The sequence below is a fragment of the Egretta garzetta genome, unplaced genomic scaffold, assembly GCF_000687185.1.
Source record: "Egretta garzetta isolate BGI_Z169 unplaced genomic scaffold, ASM68718v1 scaffold26, whole genome shotgun sequence".
Classification (NCBI taxonomy): Eukaryota; Metazoa; Chordata; class Aves; order Pelecaniformes; family Ardeidae; genus Egretta; species Egretta garzetta.
The window spans coordinates 1056764-1083425 of record NW_009260070.1 but is presented as its reverse complement, the minus strand read 5'-3'; the positions used below and the strand labels follow the sequence as shown (position 1 = coordinate 1083425).

The window sequence follows — 26662 nt, the reverse complement described above, 5'->3', positions numbered from 1 at the left end:
CCAGGGCTCAGGAAGGCCAACCAGGAAATATTTTATGAATCTAAGTAAGCCAAAGCTCATAATTTGTAAAAGGGTTAAAAGAGAAGTATGGATTCAGGCAGGTAATTAATTTGGAAAACAGTCAACACTGATGACACATTAACAGTAAGGTATCACCATTTTTGCTTCAGGACAAAACTTTATATGCTGACATGCTACAACTATACGCTGCACTGTTAAACTATACACATCCCAGGTATACGTCACTAATTTTAATATTTATAACACAGCAACCAGAAGGTAAGCGCAGTCATTCTTCATTACCGGTGCCTTACTAACGTTTGTCCGTGACACTTACAGGCATCTCAAATAATAGCTGTCACTGGAACATCCTGTTGGAAGTTAAAACTTCATCCCTGCGTAGTAAATCTGTGCTGTACTTGTACGATACCAGTTGTATTTGCAAGTTTTTACAACTGGAAACAAGTGTGCTGCTGGTGGCAGCTCACAGTATTTTAGCAAACTATTACCACCTGCATTTTTTAAGGTGTGATGATTCAGAGTATCAACACCAGGCAGAGGAAACAGGATACAAGGAACATGTGAGGACAGAAGCACTTTGAAAAGAAGAAACACAAGAGTGTTTTGTTCTGGTTATAAAGGGGTTATGTTTTTACACTAGTAGAACAGCCTAAACAGTTATTACCAGACATTCAAGCAACAAAGGTCAGTAAGTCATGAGCTTAGGGGCTTGCTAAACCTGGAAGGCCATGAAGAATGAGGTCACAAACATAAGGAAACCTCTCTGAGAGAAAACTATGTTTCAAAGATTTTGCTTTTCCTAAAAGCCAAACAATGAAGGGAGAAGGGGCACAGAAATCATATCCATCTGCAACTTGAACTTGTATTTGAAAATCTAGAGCTGCTTCAGGTTGTCCAATGACATGGAAACCAACATCTGATGTTCAAAACAATCAACAGATTTTTCAGAATAAATTAAATATAAATTGCTGTGTTTAGTAGCTTAGTGGTTTTCAGTCAAATTCAGCTAGTATTAGAACTTCAGTAGCTTAAATTTAAAATTTAAAAAAAAAAAAAAAACAAAGCACAAGACAGTGTGAATATTAACTGTATGACATAATCGGAGAAAGCATTTTTAAGGACTTGGATGACAGACTCAGGGTCCTGGGAACCATAAGTCATTTTGGAAAAAAAACAAAGAAACAAACAAAAAACCCCCAAGACAGACCCTAAAACCAAAACAAAACCCCTGCCAAACCTCTAGTATGAAACTTAGGCTTTTTTGCTTTCTTTAGTTGCTCCTTTGGCTACTTTTTCTTTACAGTTTCTTAAGGTCCTTAATTAAGTTGCAGATAGTCTGAAACAAGATGGGACCTATGTCATGACTTGTTTGACCTTACCACGTGTATAGGAACACATTATTCCGATTGAGCTAAAGAAAAAAAGCGTAAGTTGTCTGCTGCTTCTACTTTATCACATGTTCTATTTATCTTTACTAGCTAACTATACAGGGAGCTAAAGGGTGAAAATTACCTTCCCATTTGTCACCATCAGATACATTCTTCAGATCCAGACGTGGTACTTGGACACCCTGAGCTTCCTCAGAAACATTAACACAGCCATCCCCTGACACCTCCGAATCAGTATTCGCATTAAGATCACAAGTCTTGCTACTTGAATCCTGTATTTAAATAACAGAACAATTTTATTTAGCAACTGGAAATCAGGTACGTAATCAGTGCCAGTTCCAGCACTTCTAGAAATTTTCTGAGAAAAAAAAAAAATCTTCTGTTCTAAATGAAAGAATTATAAACAAGCTTCCACCCCCAATACAGTCAATTATTTGCATTACAAAACATTCTTTACACGAGATGCTTGCTCTGTGAAGTGAGATGATGAGGTCTCTAACAGAGGTTTTGCAAACCTCGCAGCAGGCCAACCAACATAAGATGGTAAAAGACAAATGTATTGCTTTTCTTCGTATCTGTATTTCAGGTAAGTTTTTAAGATGCTGTGTATATAAATGAAAACAATCTTACCAGAAACATCTCTGAAGATATTCTATCGTTGCCACCAAGCAATATACTGTTTTGCCTAAAAAGACGACACAGACCCAGTTATTGTTTTAAATACAAGTTCTTAATGGACAGTAAAGACTACACATTCCCTTTACATTTTATTTTTACATACCCTAGCCTGGTTTTAGCAGATAGGCAATGTGTTTCCTTAAAGTGATAATTTAAATTCTGGGGAGCAAAAGTTACATTGCTGGGGTTTTTTTTTTCTTTGTTCTTCACACAGGATTTCAAGCTGAAGCATGTAAACAACAACTGGACTTGAACCAAGTTGGAAATAAAAACAGCTCTGACCTTTATTCTCAAACTGGGAGCAAATATTTTAAAACTCAGTTCAACTTAAACTGCAAGTGAACTGCAGATGAAAAGTTTTCTGGATAATCACCACTACCAGCATTAATTTTTCAATCATTAAGAGCAATGAAACGTGCCAAAATATTTTAAAGAAAATAACTTTTTCTTCTATTTCTCTTGTCCAGAACAGAGTTGTTCACAAAAACCCCATGATCTATATCATGTAGGCTTGTACTTCTTTTCTCTTTTAAGTGCATAAAGTTCCATGCCTCTTATACCATAAAAAGGTAATTCCATCTTATCCTCTCTGTTTTCGTGTGTGAGAAGCTGCACGTTGAGTCACAGCTCCCTTGTGCTGTACTGTGTCGTCACACATCGCCTGTTTGGTACACTTACTTTTCAAAGCTGAACTTACAAATCCTGCTGCCTGAGGGACAGAATACATACCTTTCACTATTATTTTCTCCATCAACATCTGCATCTTTATCACACGGTTCCAATAATACATCTGCAGTCTGTTGGCAAAAAGTATGGTTAGATTTGGGGATGGCATTCTCGGCTGAAAACATTTCTATAATCATCACTGACCACAACACCCCCCTCAAGCTTTTTTTTTTTTTGGGGGTGGGCGGGGGGGAAATCATACTTTTAACCATGCAGTATTTTCACATCTAAAGTAAGGCCGGTAACCAGGTGTTTTAATCACCAGAAGACAGGCAATGACTTGCCATCTTTAGACAAACCATTTTTTATTATTTCTTTTAAATATTAACAGCAACAGTTCTACTGCAAATTGTCAATCACAGCACAAAGTGTGGGGTAGCCAAAATAACGGCAGTAAGTATATCCTAGTCTCAAAAATAACCGAGTTGGATGTAGACTTGTGCTCAGCATACACGAAATGAAACAAGTCTGACAGACTTTCCAAAAGGAGCTACTAATCCCTGTTACTAAATAAAGCTGCAACAGAACTGGAAGGGGATGAAGAAATGCTGGCATTTCTATGACACCATCTCACAAAACAAGTTCAGATGAATACATGTCACCATTTTGTTCACGGGAACTTGGCACAGGAAGACTGACTACTTTAAACATCTATGCCAAAGCCTGGTACTTGAGTTCTTCAAAAAAAAAGCATGTTACTTGGGGGAATGGAAGAAATTTGAAATATAAACTCTGTCATTTTAAAATAACAGATTACATCTGGTTTCAGACTTCAAGAAGCTCTCACAAATGATCTTTAAAATGTCTGAATATAAAATATAGTTAGCTGGAGAGTTCAAATATACATAACAGTTGCCAGTTTTACACTGCTGACAGTAATATTTGCCCTTATCAGACACAACTCCATTATTCTGTTTACATTATTTCAGTCCTCAAGTCAAATTCCAATTTGGGGAAACAATTTTTAATGACAGTGCATTTGTCACACTCCGGCAGATAATTTCCACCCTGGAGATGAGCCGTGCAAGTCTTGCACAGTCACATTTATTGTAGTTGTGGGAACAGCTGCTTCTGTTTCCATTTCAGACCCAAAGGAGAGCTCATGTGCACATCTTTCGTCTCCCACAACCCCACCTGCCCCTCTCAAACTCCCTTCATGCAGAAGATTCAGTGTCTTTCCATCTAACATCTCCCTGAAAGATACAGCTCTCCCATAACATTTGAAATGGTGGATTAACAAGAAGAGAGAAACTAATACTGAAAAAACAGAACTTCATCCCAGAATGCCACCTTACGACTGATATCAATGGACAGAAGCATATCAATCAGCAAGAGAGGCCAGGCATGACATCAGGTAGGAGAACAAAAGTACATCCAGCCATGACCGTGCGCTCCCAAGCATCACGTTCCCCTTTATACTCTTAGCACAGCAACCTACTTGGAACTCCAAAGAACACACACTTCCTAGGAAGTGTAATTCACATCTCGGCTGTTTCTTTGAAACCACTGAAACGGCATAAAATACACCCAAAAGCCACCAATTTACAATTTTTGTTTCTCCATCTACATTTTTATTTTCCGAGTTTTGATTTCTAAAGCTGAGGATATATTTTAACTAGCAAGTCGGGAGGAAAGTGTTAGGAGTTAAGTTGAGAAACACGCTCTCCACTGCTTTTCAAGGCTTTCATTGTCAAGAGTGAAAGCTTAAAACAAATACTACAAATAAAAGACAACTTACAATAGCCGGTTGGAAAAGACTTATGGCAGAAATATGGAACTCCACCCTGTACTTTCAACAGAGCTCTTGCAAACACCTGAACTGGATGAAATATCAGCTAATGGCAACACCATGTTTTGTGCATTTTGCACTGTAGGCTAACAATCTAACAATCTAATATTTATTATAACAAGATTTGGCACTAAATGCATCAGGAAAGAACCTGGACATTCAATACATTCTGTGAAATTTTAGTTTACAGAATGGGATTCTAAAACAATACATGCTAGTTTAGCAAGAATAATTGAAAAGTTTGGCTTGTTAGTGGATTCAAAAGCGTCATTTGGGATCCATGAAAACCAACAGAAGGCTCTGAGAAGAATACATTACAACAGTGAAAAGCACTACGGCAACATTTTGCTTTAATAAAAACATGGATTCCAGACAAGACTCTGTTTCACTGTGCTAAGGCATCCATTTCTACCTTTTCAAGTTCACAGACCCATTCAACTCTTTAGTTAATTTAAATCTACTAACAAGAGGTTTGCTTATCTAGTTATCTTTCAGGAAACCCTCAGAAAGATTTATGGACTCACAGGCAAGAAGCTAAAAACCTTTGCAGAAAGTTCTCTACACAGGCATAGCAAATCTCTCTACCCACAGAATTCATCACTGAGATTTATGACAACAGAAGTTTTACCAAATATATAAGGAACTACAGATTTGAATTTTTCATCAGAAGTGCTTATCTGACAGCTGTATATGTGCTATTTCATACAGAGCGGTAGAAACTCTTGCATATTACTGTTATACTTTATTTCATTTTCATTTTTGTCAGCACATATTTTACAGCATTGCCTGATTGCATAAAGATACCCTGACCGAGAGACTGACGTCTGCTTGCCAACAAAAAATGCCGGTACAGTTCAGGCCATCGTTACAAGTTCAGGCCATACATACCACAAACCTCCACATTTGATTGTACGGGAAGATCTAATAATTTGCAGCTCAAAGCAAAGCTGAGGCATGTTTGTTGTGTAGGGCAAACAATTATTTCGGTATTTACAGTTGCTTCAGTACTGTGCTTCCCTTCAAGCTGTATACAACACTTGCTTCTTTCAGTGACATGAAGCTGCTCAATTCGAGCATAATACATAAAAGCAAAACCAAAATTAAAACTACAACACCCAATTATCCTGTGGTTTGTTGTTTACATTTTCAGTTGCTTTCCGAACTTCAACAGCAACTTCAAGTACCATTAACATTGTATTTTCTGAGCAAAAGTTTTTAAGAAAAGACGACTAAGTATTTTATTTTTACAAGCATGTTAGCAGCGTATCCTAATACGTGCTCATGCAGCACTCTAGGCAGACTCTTCTGCTTTTGAATACAAATGGTCAATCCTGGTAATTTCAACATGACAATACGAAGTGTTGAACCTCTTCAGGAGGTCACAAGTCTAACTTTCTTTCATTTTTATTTTGCTGAACACCTGAAGCGTAAGAATTCTAAGTGAGCGCATCAGTATGGAGGGACACGAGCTAACAGCACAGCAGAAGTCAAGCATCTAAACTAAGAGGTCCAAGGAGAAGTAACAAAACCTCTTTTCAACTAAAAAGGAGATGAAGATGTGTTGAAAAGAATGGGACATCTGTGCCTACCGCAGAAGAAACGGGAAACAGTGAGAAAAGGCTGTAATTAGCTAATTGCAAAACCACACCTTCCTAGCGTAAGCATAGTCAAGAGGCTGCAGAGTCTCAAGGTGACTGTTCTACCCTTTCTTGATACAGTAAAAGGTGTGACTAACTGGGCTATACTACAGTCACAGCTCGAGATCTCCTGCTCCTCAGGAATCCTTTACCAACACAGATGCTGCTCTAACCAGTGCTATGCCTGCTGATACACTGACTTACCTGAGCAGAAGGAAGGGCTGGTACCTGTGAAAGACCAACAGAAGAACATTAGGCAGGGTCCAAACAAGCTGCACCGAAGTACACAAAAACTTCTGTGTCTATGAAATGTGCACAGCAGAGAAGGCAATTAACTGCACAGGGCAACAGCGCCGCGTGCGGCTACACCAGAGCTATTAGGAAAACTTGGATCTCTAAAGCGCTTTGCTAAAGCCACAGCAATTTGTGATTTACACATACAGGAGGCTCTTAGTCTCACCTGAACGCTTTCTTCTTCCTCAGTTACAGTACCATGTTTCATAGCTTCACTGTCTAAATCAGTGCAAACCAATACTTCAGAGCAGTCTCCTGTGTTCTCACTGCTACCAGTGTCATTATCTTCAATAACATCATTCCTAAGAACAGAAAGACTTTAGCAATCTGTTGTTCCACCTTGAAAAGGAAAAAAACCACCGCACTTTTCCCCCACCCCTTAAACAGAATCAAACATCAGGGTTGGTGGGTTTTTTTATTTTCCAAAAAATTATTCTGACCAAAGATACTGGTAATATCTACAATTTCAATCACCTCTAGGCAAATTTAATTATTTATGTAGTTTATATATACTTCTGAGGTTTTCTACAACAGTACATGACAGACATATTAAGACATACTTATTTGATTCTTGTGTTAAGGGTCAGGCATACACCCCCCCCCACTTACTATGCTGACCCAAGGAATAAAAGCACCAATAAAAGAGCCAGGAGCAATGACACGAAACTACTGCGACTCGATGAAGTTGCTGTGGCCAAACTCCTCTGCATACTGAAGCCAGCTATTACCATTATTTCTAACATTTAATCTTCCTAGAATTCAATTTAAGGATTATAACAGTACAACCAGATTAAAACTTACACCTATGTATACTATATATATATTTGTCCATTTATTCTTTACATGCCACCATCCCTGTTACCACACGATTCTGGAATTCATCGCGACCCTTTGACTTTGCCTGTGTTCTCCTTGCTCACAAAGAAATTCCAAACTGCTTTAAAAATGCTCCTCCTCTATCAGATATATAGATACTAAACAGGGTCGTTCAGAAATTAACATTTTAACTCTTTTTTTTTTTTTTTTTCTTAATTCCAGCAATTGTTTTAAGTTAGCTCAAGAAATTTGGACTGGATCACTGCATTTTTTAGTTATTCATTTAACTGTGTATTTGCTGTGTGCATAGTCTGCTGGCAGCACTGCTTTAAAGGACCCAGACGACCTCTTTCGAGAACACGATCAAGTATCCTCTATTCCCGTTAATCCACAGCGGAACGATGATCAGTAGCATCTGAAATAGTCACTGTGCCAGAAGAGTATATTGGTTTCAAACCTGCAGTACTTTTAGCCTCTGCTTGCATGAAGTCAGCCTGCCTTTAAAGCACTTATGCTGTAACTGAAGGAATTCAGCTACAACAGGTCTTTCAGGAGATTACCCACTTACTTATAAGTTATTTCAAAGACATTAAATCTCTAACACTAAAACTCAGTTTTAATTGATCATTATCAGCAATGATTACTACTTTTATGATCAACTGCTAACTTTAGTCTGCCCTCTTGTCACAGATAAGACTTCTAAAAACAGTAAAGATTGAACAATTTAGAAAATGGCATTCAAGTCTTTGAATACTTCACGTATTTCAGGCTCTGAGCCACAAAGGAACGTAGGTATTGAAGTCTTACTTAACCACACATTTTTGGAGTTTGAGTATGAAGAAGCACCAAAATGTACCAACTTCGCAATGCTGCCATGGCAATCACTACACCCATAACCTAGCAAGATGTATAATAAAAATAAAAGCTGATCAAATGAGGCTTAAACGCTATGCAAATATACTCACAGTGCTCATTCTACCCATTTTTAGCTGTTTTGACAACACTGGCAGCTAGAGCAGTAAAATAGCTGCGTTGACATGGAAAGATAGGGTAAAGAAACTGAAACAGCACCTACAATAGCATTTGTATGGTAAAATTGTGTCGTAAGTAACATCAGCAAGGTAAGAATGAAAACACTGGGGTGAATTCAAATTCTTGTGCTACTTGCACAGAATTCATCAGTGAAGCAGTTAAACTTCACAACACTTTTAGCTATAAGACCAATTTAAAAGTATTTGCTTCGAGGGCTGTTGATTACTGGCAACTGATGGAAGCTGATTTGGTTTAACACACAAGATAAACTCAAGTTAATAGCAAGTTGTACCTTCTGGTTTGGGTTGAGGTGGGGGACTGGGGTAGTTTGTTTTGGAAGAGTTAAGATATACAATCATATGGAATTCGTGACAGATACAGAAAAAAAAAGCCTTACTGGTTGTTCGATCCTTCCTCATCCCCGCTGGGATTTTTTGCTTCACTGTTACAGCCCAGTCTGTGTTGCTGTATATGTTTAAGATCATTATCTAAGCTGCTCTGCAGGTCGAAAAGGTGCTGTTCCACAGCTGCTCTAATTGTTCTTTCTAAAATGCTAAGAAGACAGACAGAAAATTCATATGAAGAACTCTCCTTTTGCATTGATCTGCTATGCAGAAAGGCAGAGATACAAGTTTTACACGCGATGGGAACCTTTGATGACAAGTACTTCAAGGCAAAAGACTAATTTCTCCAAAAAGGCAGTGGAAATTACTGCACCTACTTCCTTTTATTTCCTAAGATTCACATAAAGTAGTATGAAGACCACTAACAGTATTTTAAAAGCAATCAACACACTACAATGATTTTTTTTTTTTAAAACTATACACAAAAACATGTAAAAGCCTAATAGATTAATGTGACAGTAAATTCCTGTGCCTGTAACCCATCAGAGTCAGTCCTGGAGCGGGTACCACTTCAGCATGGCTGGCTGCAACCCCTCCTCAACAGGGCTGTGCTCTCCAAAGGCAAGAGCCAACAAATAGCAGAGCCACTGAGCAAGTACCTGATGAAGGACACAGGACATACCCAAAGACACATCAAGAATTCCTTAAAAAAAAGCAGCATTCTTTAAAAACAGACTATTCTGTTGAGGGCTTCGTAGCCAGCTCATCCAAAATACACAATTAGACCCATAAAAAAAAATCCTCCCATAACAATCTTAAGCTGGTTTACCCCATTTTTAACTCTGGAATTGTGCATTTATTTTTCCTCCACATTTGTACATGCAATTCCACTGAACTGAACTCAGTATTAACAACTAGAAGTGGTGTTAAAAATACAGTGTGAATGCTATCATAATTTTAAAGTCAAACACCTATGACGTATTTAAGTATAAAACCAAAGGGGTTTGGATTCTAGATTCTACCATGCTGTGCTCTCACGCTTCTGCAGTCAACACCACTGACACACATTAGGTTTTTCCTGCATCAGTGTTAAATGCCATAAGCTAAATACTTCACACTAGAGTATCTTCATTCGTAACTGTAATCAAACCTACTGCATTTCTTTTCCCCGGAAGACGTATCTTCTATGCCTGTTCTAGTAACAGCACAATTCAAACATATTTTCATTATACTTACTCTGCAGAGGCTGGCAAGATACTTATGGGAGAGATATGAGCACTGCAATTAAGAAAAAACAAGTTAATGCAACAGAAAGCAACCTAGAAAATACTTAAGAGACTGCATGTAATGCAGCTAATAGAAGTAAATATGTAAAGAAAACACTGATTTGCAGCCCCTTTATTATTATATTATTATTATATATTATTATTTATGAGATGAAGAAGTCTTAAAGAATGCCATCCTAAGACAGAAAGTTGTAGAAGCAGCAATGCAGATTTCTGTCTCTCAAGAGCCAATACTCAGTATATTATGCAGCTATAAGCTCTCAGACGTACGGTCTTTCCCATGGGAAATACTAATCACTTAGTCTCCAAAGATTTCCTGACACCTTGCTTAAGAATGCAGATTTTAACCTTGCTGCCTAAAGCAAATTCCAAATTACTCTGCTGTCCTCCACAGCTGCAATTCACAGAGATTCCTCCCCCCGTCAGACTGTTGCATAATTTTACTCTGCAACGTTCAACAGATCTGCAGCGCTCTCCAAGGACAGCTACGTTTCCAGTGCCAGGCAGGTACCTTCCAGAGGTTTTGAGACACCAGCTGGCCTTTTGGAAATCTCCTAGCAGGAGCTGCTTCAGCCTAGAATATTAAACTCCTAGGGGGATGGATTAAACTCCTAGGGGGGTGGAAGGGTGGAAATCAGCGTAACTAAGTTAACTCGTGTGTATGTGGTGCATCTACAATCTTCCATTAATATGATCAAAATTCTCTCATTATAAACACAATATTTAACTTTTAGATAAAGTGACAGCAAACATGCTAAGAATGAAATAAAAGAAGAAAACTCTACTGCAAACAGCAATGAGTCGCAGCTTACGTACCTTGTTCAGAAGAAAAAAAAACCAGAACTTTATTTCAACTAGGCGGGGAAGGAGGCAAACAAATGCTTTTCCTCCTATTACATGTAACTAAGCTCACAAAGCTGAAAACCAAAATTTTATTCTACTCTCTACCATGCAACAGCACTGCTGGCAGCCAAAGTTGATTTTAAATATTATTTTCAGGAATGCATAAAGTAAACTCTGAAATAGGAGGGAGCTTGCCCCTCTCTGGAGAACGGAACAGGCACTGCCTCTGCGAGATAGCTTTGACAGACGTTAGCCTTGTTTGCGCTAAAAAAGGTAGACAGTCTCCCTGCTTACCCCAGAATAGTTTTAATACAGCAAGGAATGTCTTAGTTAGACCTTATCAAGTTTATTAGCAGTCCCACCACCAGAGAGGTAATTAGACCACCTCAAGCAGACTTTCTATTTTTTCTTCCTCTAAGTAGATGACACGCAAGCAATAAAGGCCTTTCAGTTGAATACTAGCTGATACGGAATGTGGTTAAAGTATTTATTTAAAAATAATTACGCCTTTTTGCCTTAGAGAACGTGTACTGGGCCAACAGCAGAGTGCACTGTATTTAAACCCCACCATGTGCTGAACAAGCAGCTGCTCACAGGAGGTTTTTTTGTTGGTTTTTTTTTTGTTTTGGTTTTTGTTTGTTTGTTTGTTTTTTAATGTGAACTTGGTTTTGAATCAAGCTCATTTTATGCTTTGTGTGTGTGTTTGCCTAGGTGAAAAACCAGAGCAGACCTATTCCAAATGCTTTGACAGAACAGGCAGCTCTAAACTACTATTTCAAAATAGACATTGCCACATAGCTTTGGAAAATTAAAACACCTGATGCAGAAGCCAGATCTTGTAGTCACTGATTTCAAAGCTGCTGGATCAAATAACCAAGGGTGAACACACTGGCATTCCTTTTTTTTTTTTCTTTCAAACAAAGAAACGTCAAGAAAAAGTTTACAGCTTCAGACATTTACATTTCATTGATATTTCTGTACGCAGAAGTTCAGCAATAGCCCTACTACTCGTACAAAGGAAGTTTCCTGATAAACACATTTTGTTTTGACACCACTTGAAATAAAAAAATGAAGGTATGAAACTGTGAACAAGTTCAGCCTCATGAGCAAGATAAAAAGAGGAGGAGGATGAGGAGCAAGAATCTCAGCGAAAACAACAGTAAGATTTCAAACCATGAAAGGTTTAAGTATCCAATCTCAGTATTTTCAGGAAGTTCTACAAAAGCTGAATTCTAAAAGGCATGCTTACATTCGGAAAGTACCAATACATAACTGGATACATTGAAACCAATTTACTACTAAAACACAGTCACTCCTAGGACAAATGGGGGGGGCAACAGGAGCACAGAGCACTGCAACACTGCTTGTAAAAGAGAGAAAAAAAAAATTCAGTCAAGGGCACAAGTACAAATACTATTTATAGGGAACTATGATGGCCTGGAATCCTTTTATTCTACCACTTGAGACAATGAGGAACTGTGTCAAGAGTGGGGAGAATCAAACTCATCTCCAAAGAATCCAAAAGATTTCAGACACGGTTCACAACAGAATTTTCCATCTCCCTGCATAACCTTCAGCCCCAGCGCAGGATCGCTCCCCGGCGCGTTCATTAAACACCTTTAGATGCATTAGGAGTACTCAGCAAAAGATGTGCACAAATCAGCAGTACTGCAAAGCCCGAAGAATCCTCTTACTACGTAAAGGATATCTTACGTCTTCAACTAATCACTGCAGCAATTAAGCACTTTTTGAGTGAAATGTGTCAATCACTCTTAGCTGAAAACACATTACAGCTTCCGAACCCACCTACCACAGTTCAAGGATACTTTTCAAAAGCTGTCATTTATACTGCTGCACAGAGCCATAACGCAGCATGACACAGCAAGGCACAGGAAGGTAAACATCTTTGCTTCAGAATGCTAACCCACACCGGAGAATCCCTTCTGCACTGTCGCCCTACCCATAAAAAGTCCCAGTAACAACATACTGAGAGAGAGAAAAAACACATTAACTAAAGACAAAACATTTCTAAGTTTTGCTTGGTAATTTACTGACTGCACACAGGTCCTTGTTTCTCCTTACCAAAAAAAAAAAAAAATCAGTTGTCACATTATATCATTTCACAGTATCTCCAAAATACATTTCATCTCACATAATTTTCAAGTTAAAAAGTGTCTTTCTTGCAATCGTATCAAAGCAACGTTTTTCCTCTCACGCATTTACCTGTGCAGCAGAACTTTACAGGCCATTCTGATTATTTTTGCTATCCCAAAGGAGCACTTCATGTACAAATGCTTCATCCGAGACAGAGCGAAGCGCGAGGGCGGCTGCTGGTGATGCATGCTGCTGGCTGGGCTGGCCCGCCCTGCCGGCAGCGCTGGGGGAGCGCTGCGCCGAAGCCTGCAGTCTCCACAGGAATAGACTGCAACATGAGGTCACTCCTGACAAGAAGCTGCCCAATCAACACTTGAAAGCTTTCCTAACACGCCGGCCACACATTTTCCAGGATGGAAGTAGGGACAAGTATCTGGATGTTCAAGAGAGCGCTAAACTAAACCAGCATTCTATCTCCCGGCGATTCAGGCAGATGCTGAGTTTGGCTAGCCTTGCTACGTATGCATTTTGTCTCGCTTCGTTGCTGCTAGTGCTACTGCCTCTCACTGATCAGAGCTAATTAAAACAAGAAAGGGTTAACAAAAATATCACACAAGCAGGCAGGAGCTCGCCCTTGCCACTGCATTTAATATAGACAAAGCAAACTGTTTACAGAACTTACTAACTTGTCATGGCTCATAATTTTACACATATAATTTTGAAAAGCCCCAAGAGAAAAATCAAGAGGTTTTGTATGAGGCTTTTGACTGACAATATTTGAGATGAACTGCAAAAAGTAAAGCAAATAATGCTTGGCAAAGCACAGTGATTAAAAACTTGGGAGTAACGACAGAGAAGGATTCTAAAGTGATTATTTCAACAGCATGTCCTGAAAGTCAGCAGCGGTGCTGAGTCAGTAATTCTTTTCTCCAAAAGTCAGGACAGCAAAACCGAAAGAGCTGTGGTAAAAGGGCTTCTGGTAACAGAGAACATGACGTTCCCTTTACATACACAATGTCAGCTCGCCTTCAGCAAATGCTCCCTGGCTGGGTAATGGGCCTAAAGATGACACAACAGGTTTATTTTAAATACCATTTTCAAGCAGTCACTAAATCAAACCATGTCCATGATCATCCCCGTTCTCACCAGACCTCTAACTCCACGTCACATTAACACCGTGCAGCGCACGAAGGTCGCACGCTTCAGAAGCGACAAACAGAACAAGTAAAGGGAAAAGGTAGTGAGCGAAGTTGTGAGCCAGTTACCGTCCGAAGAGCTAGAAGGAAGGTGATAAACCCCATCACATGAATCAAGGTAACCAAGCTTTAACATGCAACCTCAGCGTTCTCCACAGAGACCAAAATACACAGATATCCAGTTCCCAAAATCTGACAACAGCAAAGAGGCAACAAAATTCCAGGTTAAGGAACTGCAAGAATCACATTTCAGATCTACTTCTCCTCCTCTTCCCTTTATAAGCTGCTGCAGGCCCTATCTCAAGACAAACATCCCAATAAACCTGCATTAACATTTGCTTTTTTAAACTTTATTTTTTTTAATATCAAGAAACTAAAAGAAAAGGCCATTAAATGCATACGATGAAAGCCTTTAAGTTTGGAAAAATGTTTACAGTATCTGTAGTAGTTAAACGTTTAATAAAGCATACTTTCTCATTCTAATTTTTTCTTTTAAAAATGTTTCCTGCAGTTGTTCTGGTTTTACAGTCAAAAGTCGTCTTCTACAGGATTCCTCCTTATCCTTCCCCACATTTACACAATTATGTAAAATGCCAACCATAGTTAATGCCTATTAATTTTTAATTAACCCTAAACATCAAGTAAAAATGTTTTTCTCTTCAGGCTAACAAATTTAAAACTCTAAACACGTTGAGTTTGTCACTACTGCTACGCTTACACATTCCACAAGCAATTAAATACCTGTGAATAAATTGCTTTAAAACTTTAATTGGGAGAAGGAGCACTTTTGTAGAAGTTCCAATTGCAGCAACTTTGGGGTTTTTTTTAATTTAACACAAACTAAAATTAAACAGCTCTTGCTGACAAGGATAATTAACTTAAAATATCACTTGAATTACAAAACAATTATATTTCTCTCATTATTTTATATTTTACCAGTTCTTGCAATGAAGTAGAAAGAAGTGTGCAGCCAAGCAGCTGAACACATTTCAACCCCAAATCCGTATTCTTGAGACTACTCAGTCTCAGGCAGTGAACCTGCTTGTGATTCTCCCTGCACTGCCTCTGCTTGTAGTCACACTTTTATTATAGATCCTTCCTCATCCCTCCCTACAAGTTCATACACGCAATGCCCATACCCAACACATGATGTAGAGCTATGTAAACTCTAATCCAAGTAAAGCAACCTTAAAAATTAAGACTTGTGTACTACAAGCAAGTAAAACATAAATGTGTATTGCAAGCAAGTGCAAATAAGCTCTCAAATGGAAATAGCATTTTAAGGTAACGCATCTCCTTTATGAGGATTGGTCTTAATTACAAGCTGACTCCCACCCCCAATAACCCTGCCTGTATTACACTTTGCAACTTGCAACACTCCTTGCAGAGCCCACCCGTGCAGCTCCCGCAGGTAACACGGGTCCCTCCAGCTCCAGCAGCCGTTGCACGCGTTTGGACAATGCGAGACCCTGGCTTTCTATGCATTTTCTAGTAACTTTTTCCTAAAAAGCAGTTAAATTAAACCTCAACTTGTGCATAGGTGCCATATCCTACATCGATATAACAAAGAAACACCAGCCTCCAAAATAAACTTAGTTGACAGAGCTTAAATTAACTGAAGAAGGTTCTTCCGGTGTTTTACAAATATATTAGCAAGTCAGCTGTCACAAAACAGGTATCCAGAGCCTTCACTTCAACTCAAATTAAGGAAACTTTCTGGACCCCCAAATCAAGTTTTTTTTGCAAGCAACCCGTTCTGTGAAGTCTCACCTATAACCTTACAAAATGCTATCTTCAAAGTACTCAAAATTTCCTCCATATTGCTCCTACTAAAGGTGTTTCTAGAACACCTACATTCCAACCTAAAAATTGTTAATGGTCAATATTATCCCACTTGCTCTCCATTATTCTTTTGGTCATACAGAGTTCCTCTTCATCCCTGGTGTTTTCTCTCTCTAGCATATTCTCTGGAAGTAATCACATCCACAGAGTCTTTGTTACAATTGTTTATGAAATATATTCCACTGTACTCCAGTGAAATAAGAAAGTACTTTCCTCATTTAACACCTGACCAAACTCAGCCTAAAAACCACCTGGACAAACAAATTCTCACGGGTTTAGAAATGAATTGGGGTCATATCTCTGCTCGCTAGCACGTGACAAAAAATAGTCCTCGGATTTCCCATGGAAAGAGAGTGGTGGAAAGAGCACAGAATGGGTTTGCATCTAACAATATTCAGATTTTTTTTTATAGTTCTGCTACAAAATTTACTTTTAACCATCACTTTACAGTTCACTAAAATATGCCCTTTTTCCCTTTCTCTGCATAAATCACTATAGCTAATCCGATCTAAGTTCTACAGAGATTCCTCTTCTGAATTTGGGAACAGTTATTTTATCCCATATTTTACTATTACAAGCACTGTACCTACTTCTAAAGCTTCAGTTTGTAGACACCACCACTTATCTCAGAAGTCTGACAGCTTCTCTCAGACAGAACTGACTATACTCCAGACTTTAAACCCAAACCCCAAGGCAGAAAAAAGTTACCTTGTTGATGCTGCAACGTTCCTGGAATCCGAGAGACTCCCTGTCATATCTAGATGCACCACAGCTGGCCTTTCAGCAGGTTTCTCTGTGCCATCTTCTGGAAGTTCTTCAGACTGCTCAAGCTTTACATCTTCCTCATCTTCCAAGAGATCATTTATCTAATAAAAAGATTTATTCACAGTTAACGGCTTGAAAAGCTCTTTTAAGAGGTCCGAGGAATTAAGAGTGTGTGAGAGATATGAAAACAACATACTTTTAATTTTTCAATTTTAGAAAAACAGGCACATAACACTTGCTTTTCTGTAAAACCAAACAAACATCGCACATCATTAAAAACCTATATAACCCTTTTGAAACATTGGACAAAAGCTGAAAAGAGAAGCACCTTTGATGGAGTAAACGAACACAGAATCACGAAACAACAAAACCCCAGCCACACTGAAGTCACAAGGCACAGAACCTTTCTTCCTCCACACACAAAATAGGGACAGATAATTCTCCTCCGTTCCATAGGCAGCCTTATTCATATACGGGAAGCATTTTCAAACTCTTCTACGGAGGGCAATGTAGGAGTCTTAAGAAGCCAAGCTTCACTACACCAAATGAATGCTAACAATGGCAAACGTGAGAGCAAGAGCACCGAGACACTTCTGTGAAGCCCCTTGTCTATTTTTGTTGCTTTGTTTGCAAACACAGATGATGTTTTTACTGAAGCAATAAAATATATCCCATTTAAAAACTAAAACATAGCCAACTGACAATTCAATGCAGCTGCCTTCGTTTTTTAAAAAGCAACTACGTCTAAAATATAAAAAGGTAAACACAACAAAGTTGTGATTCACAAAACAACTGTGATTGATCACCGATCTCCCAAACTTGCAAACCCAAGAATTAAAGTGTCAGCAGTAGCCTCAAGAAAATGCACTTTGTAATAGCTGCTGCACGAGTAGAAAACAAAACCACTGAACTAAGAAAAATTGAAACTTGAGAATTTTAAGACTACACAGAAGGCAGAGAGGAGGTATGTATTTAAGAGGGGCGTGATATGCTGTATGGCACTACATCCAGGGCAAGAAGCACGTTTATCCCTGACTCTCCTCTCTAATTGCAGGAGGATGTGCCACCGAACCAAGGGCAAGCCCACCCACACAGTCGGGTGCCGGTCGGGCTGCTCCCGGGTGAATGTGGCCCTCCTGCACCCCACCACACCAGCCCAGGTGGGAGCAGGACTCAAGAGAAGTGCACTGTGGACATCTGGTGGAGACACCAGGAAGCTAAAGGGACATGCCACCAGGCCTCAAACTTAGGGAAAAAGCAAGCCAAAACCACACACCACACTGACTGTTACGCTTGGGAAACCCTTTTGCTAAAACATATGATGACCCACAGGCAAGTCAGTAATTTCAAAGCATGAGAGCACAGACCAACTAACTATAAAGAGCAGTCATCCCAACCTCAGGCAATAGCCCTCAGTCTCCGGTGGCAGAAGTTACAGCCCAGCTTTATTTAACAGCTTCCTGCATGCAGCGGGGCTGTGTCAGCTCGCAGTGCTAGACGTATTCCTGCAAAGAGCTGAAGAGACAGCAAACACTGCAGCGCTTTGCTAGAGGAGCTAGCAGAGCAGAAGCTGCTCAACCCAGAACTTGCTGCCCACGCTTGGCAGACCAGACCAACGGGTGAGGTGTCTGCTGCAGCGAAGAGGAAGCAACCAGCTGCCCCAGTACTTGCCTTACCTGTCTTGCTAGAGGGGTTCGTGGGAGAGCTAGGCTTTAGAAATTCAGTATTTCTTGCTACCTTCCTTAGCAACTGCTGGTTATTGATCCATTTTCCTCTTTAAAGAAAATGTATCATTTCTTAAGCCAACTGAATATGAGAAAATTCAGTTTATACCTTCCCATATTTCAGAGGAAGGGTTTGAGCCAAGATTTTATTAGTAATACATGAACCTAGCTTTGATGATACAAAAAGTACTTCTGTGCATTGTCACTTATATACCACGACTTGTTAGAATTAAAGATATTTGCCACCAGAAGAAGGTTGTAACACAATGCCACATTTACATTTCCCTAACAACCCTCCATCTCTATTTAACCAGCATGACCTGGTATTTTACTCCACAAAGTTAAATTTGTTGTGAGAAAAGGCAGAAGTGTGATAACAGATACCATCAGTCACGTGGACAGGTCAATCTGCCAATCCTGGCCGTTGAATACCAGGACCCAGAGCATTTCTATCCTACTCAACTTCATTTCTCCAATTCCAACACTTTTCCCCACTAATGTCAAGATGACATTTTGAAGTCTTAGATTCAGAAACACCATTCCAAAATTTTGGCATAGGGAAACACCACTGATAACATCATCGTGGAGCGCAAGACCCTGCATGTTTCCCTAAGACACACCTAGAAATATTATTGACCAACAGCAGCATGTTTCTGCATTCACTTAACACACACTTCTCCATTCCTAAAAAGGTAATTAAAAAGCTGTACTGTTTATATAGCAGAACACCGTCTGTGTCGGGCAGGATATCATTGTTGGTTTAGTTCCTGTGTGTTTTTCTGCATAGCATAGCTATACTTACTACAAAGCAACAATTTCACAACCATACCTATGTTAAGAAAATGTATTTAAGGAAATACCAGGTTTTGTCAGTTTGCAAGAAACTACAAATAGGCATACTAAAGAAAGTTATATTTCAACATATCTTTTACAAATGTAAATGTGTATAACAGATACTCGAGTGATAACATATTGCCATTTAAAATACTCTTACCTGCTCAGTTATTGAGCTTAAATCATTAGTAGATGAAAAATCTTCCTCTTCATTTTCAAAGAATTCATAGTAGTTCTCCAGAAGTCCCGCCATTATTCTGCTAACTATTTCTTGTTCTTTCAGATCCTCCACATCTGTGTAAATGCTAAGGATTTCAACACTGTTTTAGTTTAAAAATCTAAACCCAACTGTTTCCCCAAAGAACTCCCGCAAATGACTTCTGGGACTAGGGGCTACACTTCACATCATTATCCTTAATCTATTCTGAACACACAGAACTTTAAGCATGCATTCACGCTACCGCATTACAAAGCTTTCTATTAGTTTATATTTAAAAGTGATGAAGTAACAGCTATTTAGTCAATTAACTTTCCGTGAAGAATATTTAAAAATTCAACTATTTTCCTGTTGAGAGGAAACCCCAGTATACATTTGTACTTCAACAGCTTTCTCCCACACTGCTTTCTTGTTACAAATAGTAATGTTACACACTATCTCAAAAAAATTTGAACTTCAGTATAATTACAATAATGCAACAATCAAATCAGTGGTTTCTAATGCCACATCTCATAGACAAGCTGTTGTCTAAATCCAAGCAAAAATTGTAAAACAAAACTGGGGTGAGGGAGTGAGGGGGAACAGAAAGATACTGCCCAAAGCATATTGTGTGCTTGCTCCTGTTGCCCACGGACGAGGAAAGACTTTAGACTACAGATGTACACTGTCAAATTCACATAAAAACACTGCATGAACTTTTAAAACTCACTTACTGAAAAACATCCGGGCCAAAGACTGCAGCTAGAGAACTTGCCGACCAAATTTCTTCATGATGCGATGCTACATTAGCTAAAAATTTACACAGAAACTTTAACAAACTGTAATTAACAGGTGGAAGCTGCTGCAAGAGGAACCTCAACTTTCTTCCAAATTCATCTTCATTATTATAATCTGAAAAATGTAATAAAAATATTTTAATCACAGAAATAAAGTATCTGCTTTTTCACATTTGATACTAACCAACTTTTTGACTCTGACAGCAATTACTTACTTCTGAAGTACAACCAATTTGGTTAGACCTCAGCCTAAAATGTCAGGGTATGACTTGACTTTGTTTGGTCTGAGATTCTCATACTAAGTATCTCCACAGAAAAAGGAAAAAAAAAAACACAACAAACCAAAACACCGAAAAAAAAAAAAAAAAAAACAAAAAACCAAAAAAACACCACAAAAACCCACCCCAAACTGAAGCGTCCAGCCCACATATCTGGAGGGTATTTACAGTGGTAGCTCTTTGTAACAATTTATCTGCCCCAGCGTCTCATCTTCTCATTTCACTCTCTGGATTAGTCTCTTCCTCCTCCCTGACCTTTCCAAGAGAGGCTGATAACTCATTTCCTATTCCATCAGCTCTTCTTCAGTGATGTCAGAGGCTTGGAGGGGTGGTGGTGAAGAGGCAGGGCAACATCACAAAAAAACCCTTCTCCTCAGTCTTGTTTCCATAGCACAGTACCATCAGATTACTTTCCCTAATGATAAATTAAACTATAAACTTGATTTCTTCTATGAAGCAGAAACCGATAACGTAACCACCACACTCTCCTCTGCAACTCCAGTCAGTAGTTTTCAGCATGTCTTCCCCAATTAATGCTTGCTCAAGTTTCTGATCACGCAGGGCTAACTCCTCTGGATCCTTCCATGGTACTGCCGTCACACAACCATTACTTTGCAGAAGAGCTCTAGAGACAGCAACAGCTCCAGAGACAGCGAGCTAGCTTAAAAGCTAGAGTTAAATTCTCCCTATTTCAGACAAGCTACTTCGATACTTTTTCCTCTCCAGGCATCCCATTCTCAACACTCTATGTTTTTTTTATATTACTTAGCTGATGAATACAAGCAATCTCAATGCAATCATCTTAACACATACTTGGCTTGAAGCTTCAATTTCAGACCTGAAAAAGGGTCACCACAGAACTTCCTCATTCTCACCCCACATTTCACTATATCCTTCATCAAAATATCTCCCCATATATCTCATCTGCTACATTATCAGCCTTACACAGGCAACAAGGTTCAAAGAGTTTATAGTTGTTTGTACTTAACAGAGAAATTCCATATAAAGGAAAAGAAACATCAGGAAAGCAAAATGGGAGAAAAATCGATACCAACAGGCCACCCCTGCTTTCTCAGACATTTAAAAACTCTTCTCAGATCAGTTAGAAAGGGATGTTTGAAGATGACGAGCAGTTGCTCTGCCTCTCTAGATGAGAGAGCCGAGACATCCTAGTCCTTAATATCAAATCAAAGGAGTGAGTAAATCCCCCGTCGTCTACGTACAGCAATACCGAACAGCACTATGCAGGACTACATTTGCTCAGACACAGCCAGCATCTACAGTGTTTAAATACAGGCAGCCAGGCACAGAAAAACGGCTCTCTCTCAGTGACACAATCGAATGGATATACTACTGTTAGTTTTTACTGCAGAAATGCATTTAGGAAACAGAACAGCAAGAGAGAGCTTAAAAAGCAGACCTTCCAAAAGAAAAAGGCAGGAGAGAGTGGTGACAGTCAGACCGCCTTGCACAAACACATACAGATGCTTCATCTAACACATCTGTCCCAAAATGTAGGTTCTAAACAACACCAGAGACCTAAAGTGAGAACGTTCTTACCTGTAACTGAAGCCCCCTGACAGTAAACCATGGACATGCCCTTCTGGGACACTTTTTCTAGCGCACGGGGTCAAATTCACACTTCAGTTACTAAAATCGCTTGCCTCTGAGGAACCACCGTTAGGCCTGCACAGAACAAGCCTCACCTTGTGTATAACTAAGCTCTTTTGAGAACTAAGCTTAACCTAACGATACGGAAGGCCTGATAAAGAGGGGAAAATACCAGAAGTAACATAGGCATCCAAAATTACTACCACCTTCTGCATTTCTGTAAGCAATTCCCCTGCCTAAAATGCAGCTGATATAACAATTCTGGAAACTGAGATATGTCTACCAGACAGTCAAAACACCAAAAGCCAAAACCCGAGCAGAGGAAACCGAAACTCTAATTTTAGTATCAGGAAACAACGTTTAAAGGTTTATGTGTTTTGATTTCCTTGGTACAGATAACTTTAAATCTTTCTGAAATTACTTTATTTTACACTTTAAAAAAAAAAACAAAACAAAACAGTAAAGACTAAGTTGCAAGTTTAAGTGAAATTTCTCTGTATATTTAACAAAAGGGAACTAAATGGGACTTTACACGCTGAAGAACAGCTTTTTTCCCCCAAAACGACCCACATGTAAATCCTTCCACAGTCATCTATTCAAAGATGGAAAAAACCCAATTTTCTCACTGTATTTTACAAGTCATAGAAGGGAATTAATTACACAGTCACACCAAGTGAGTATACCTCAATCCCATTTCCAGCCCTGCTAGATAACCCTGCAAATGAAGGAGCACAGCAGTATTAGCTGAGCAGCCAGCAGCATTTTGCATTACTACCTTCACAATCCTTTTGTTATTTATCTTTTTTTTCAGGAGGAAAAAAAAAAACCCAAACCCACAATGATTTACTAGCTACTTAGGTCCAATGCACCATGGCATTAGCAACACAAACCGTACAGCAGGCGTATCACTAATGAAATTCTCTATCTACTGCACAGGACAAACAAACAAGCAGACTTCAGCCTGGTCAGTAGCTTCCAAAAACTGTTCCCAGCACAAGACTGCTCAGTGCCTTGCTCACCAGCTATCGAGACAACCACCCTGCATTCAGAATTTCAGGATATACAGGCTACCAGGGGAGGAAAATAAAGCAGCTTCACAGTGCTGCTGACCCTCCCATTCAGCACTTGGTGAACATAGCACAACAGCGTATGGGAACTATGCTACGCTCACTCATCCTGCAAAGCAATTCCTGCTCTGAACACACAGGGCTATCACAAGGGTTATCAAGTTCCTACCAGGAATAAACTCAGCAACGTAATATTGAATCAAACAAAAACGTGTGCCTTACAAAGCAAAACAAGCCCGGGACTTGGGCAGAAGTATGAACTGACACTGGAAAACCAGCAACACTCCTGAAGAGCACTGACCAGCAAAGCCATCAGTTATGTCACAGGGTGCAGAACTCTGACATCACGTACCCTCTAAGGACATTACTCATGTAGTGCTGCAAAACAAGCATTTTTACTAGTCAAATTATGAATCAGCTTCAACAGCACTCAACACAGCAGAGGCCAAAAGACCCAGGAGAGTGGATACAGACAGACAAGTTGGGAATTGATAGAGAAAATACTGGGCCAGCATACAGGTGTCAATTTGAAAGGGCAAGGTTTTGCAGCGTATGAAAAACACACTTAGCAACAATATGCTGATGACAGCGTTGTGGGCGTTTTTCCTCCTCCAAGTGCATTTTAAACTGAAAAAAAATCCACAGTGAGAAAGCAAATATGACAAGAGTATAGGGCTTGAGATCTCTAATGTACAAAAGCTTTAAGTGCCATGGAAGCATAGGCAGGGGAAGGGAAAGAGAGACAAAATAAGAGAAAAACAGACAAAAGCATTCCCTAGCACTTTTACATGGCTTTGACCAGTGTCCTGGTATTTGCACACAGGAATATGGAATATGCAGAAGCACAGTATGTGGCAGCTTCACTATTTTCCTGCATGATGGATAAACCATGCCTCTGAACCCAGACTGAGTTTCCTAAGAGACCTATTTATTTGGGGTTTGTGCTAAGAAAAGGTGTATTTAAATGCCTCCTGATACAGCCATCCTTACACAGAACACCAAAGACACCCTAGTGCCACTACAAATCTCAATTTAATACTGGTTTTTACACTTAAAATAATAAAAGAAAAGCACTGAATCAAAAATTATTATTACCTTGAGAAAGTTGCATCAAATGTATGTGCAAACTGCCTGGGATAACTGGCTCTGGAAGTTCTTGAAGAAAAAATCTAAGAAGGCTAATAGCTGAGGGTACATCTGCTTCTTTAACCAGGTCCACATCTTCTCCATTATCATATCGTTGCCGAAGCCACTCCACTGTCTCAGCGTTCCCATTGACTTGAAAAAGTCCTTCTTGTTCCAGACCCCCTGCATTAGAAAGTTGCAGAAATAAACTTTTAGAGCTAGTATGGACAAGTATATCAGAAAATACTGATAATCAGATATGCACAATTCACACCCTGAATGAAACACTTTCTGGACAACAGTTTTGCAAGACTTCCAGCTGTCCTTTTCCCAGCAAGTACATCCTTATGCCCAGCTAACAATGTAATAACAAGGTAAAAGTTAGTAGTACCTAGAACACACCACTTTGCATGAAGTACGCTAGTGAGCTGATCGTATCAGTGTTAGCTAGAAAACAATGAAAATCAAACATAAGGAGGAAAGAAATTGTGTATCACCCAAAAAAAAAAAAAAACCCCAACCCAAATCACATCCAATGAAATATAAGTAACTTGAGAAAATAAATACTCTTCAAAAAAACCCCCCGCAATCTATTCTGTAAAAATAACAGTTAAATGTATTATTTAAAGTACAGCAAGATAATACATACCATGTTCCTCAATATAGTCCACGACATGGCGGACTATGAATGGAACCTCATTGTCTGGTTGCCCTTCTTGCTGCAGCTCATCAAGTGGAATTCCAAATATTTTGTTAGCAAGAACAGAGTTGCAGTTACTCAAGGAAGGGGAGGAGCTCTTCCTCATATCTTTTTGCAGCCAAAAATCAAAGCTGTCTTTTCTGTCAAATAAGAGGAATTAAAACCAAAAATCATACTTCAGTGTACACTGTTGAATGTCTTGATCTGTAACACAACGTTTTAATTACCTAATGCAAATACTCTCCCGTCTCTCAGTCAGTTCACTGGTTAAATGAAAAGTTCTGTAATGATTCCAAACACAACTAACTAGATAAATTACTATTACTGAGGTGTTCTGTTCAAGCCTCAGAGGACCAAGAAGAACATATATAGTAGCAAAGGGAATTCAGAAAATTCTAGTTACAACATTACTGCTTAAGTTCTAAGGTGCTTTGGAAGAGCTAGATTAGTCAGTACATTTTCTGACAGTATTTATCAGTCAGGCTTTGAAAATCCAACACAAAAACCTCTCGAGAGGAAATGAAACTAGTGGATCACACCAAACCAAAACCCCAAGTTTTAGTAACATGAAATGATTAAGTGTTTTGTGACACACAACTGCACTGCAATCAACTTCTAACGTATTCGGCATTTTCTATCTATACAATAAAGCTTTCAACACCTGCATCAAATTAAAAATTTTACTGAATATAAAACCCCCTGAAACCAGTTTCAGGACGCTCAGTGATACCATTCTTCCTACCATGCAGAAGCTCAAGCTTTACTTGCAAGTCTTCGCTTGATAAAGGATCAAGATAAATAACAAAGGTATTACCAAAGACACTATAAGTCACTCAGTTAAACTGTTGTCCTGTCAAAACCAAAATGTTTCTTCTAGCAAAGAACAAACTGTCTTTTCAAAATAACCAATAATAAAAAGAAAACACACTTGCTTAAACGCAATCACTTTCACAGAGGATGGCACATGGAACATGAAGTACATGCTGTTAGTCAAAGCACTGCAACCAAACTTAATTCTCTGTTTACCGATGGATTGATAAATTCTAATAGATTAGACAAACTGAAATCCATACTTCCCTTTTTTTTAATAGCCCGAGTAAAGTAGTTTACGAAACCTACCTCAGAGTACTTAAACAGCCGAGTTTGAAAAACGTTTTCTGCGCCAGCTGCCCTCACTGACCAAGCATTCTTTTGTCATTTATGGTTGTTTAAGATTATGGCAAAAGATCAGCCTGTAGTTCCTCATTGAAGAATAGCAGAACCCGATCAGTACTTCAGCAGTTAATCTGAAAATAAGGAAAATATTATTAGGCCATGAAGTTTTCAACAGTTTTAAACTCAGTCACAAGTCTAGACATCCCATTTAAGGAATTCTCCTTGTCAAATCATCGGTTTCTTGTTCTGAACAAGAAAGCATAAAGACCACATAAGCATGGCTCATGAGAGAGCACACAAAAAAGCAAATCCCCTTTTTGGCTTAGGAGCTAAGCAAACTTAAAGCAAAAGTTAGCATGGGACAGCTAAGCCTTAGCAATTACAAAATAGTTTTCAGACTCATTCACTGTTCTTCCAAAGAATC

At 39.1% G+C, this 26662-nt stretch overlaps 1 protein-coding gene across 3 annotated transcripts in view; it reads right to left on the bottom strand.

Moving 5' to 3' along the window:
- Positions 1 to 26364, bottom strand: part of FAM13B (family with sequence similarity 13 member B) — a 40549-nt gene extending 14185 nt beyond the window's left edge. For all 3 annotated transcript variants that reach the window (XM_035896695.1, XM_035896697.1, XM_009641219.2), the window contains exons 1-13: positions 26203 to 26364; positions 25033 to 25223; positions 24354 to 24566; positions 20240 to 20417; positions 19470 to 19614; positions 16695 to 16852; positions 9962 to 10003; positions 8779 to 8934; positions 6700 to 6835; positions 6444 to 6467; positions 2817 to 2884; positions 2040 to 2094; positions 1534 to 1681 (exon numbers count right to left, since the gene is read on the bottom strand). In XM_035896695.1, the coding sequence (XP_035752588.1) occupies positions 1534 to 1681; positions 2040 to 2094; positions 2817 to 2884; positions 6444 to 6467; positions 6700 to 6835; positions 8779 to 8934; positions 9962 to 10003; positions 16695 to 16852; positions 19470 to 19614; positions 20240 to 20417; positions 24354 to 24566; positions 25033 to 25189 (1480 nt within the window). In that variant the 5' untranslated portion in view covers positions 25190 to 25223; positions 26203 to 26364. The remainder of the gene's footprint in view (positions 1 to 1533; positions 1682 to 2039; positions 2095 to 2816; positions 2885 to 6443; positions 6468 to 6699; positions 6836 to 8778; positions 8935 to 9961; positions 10004 to 16694; positions 16853 to 19469; positions 19615 to 20239; positions 20418 to 24353; positions 24567 to 25032; positions 25224 to 26202) is intronic.
- Positions 26365 to 26662: the final 298 nt, after the last annotated feature.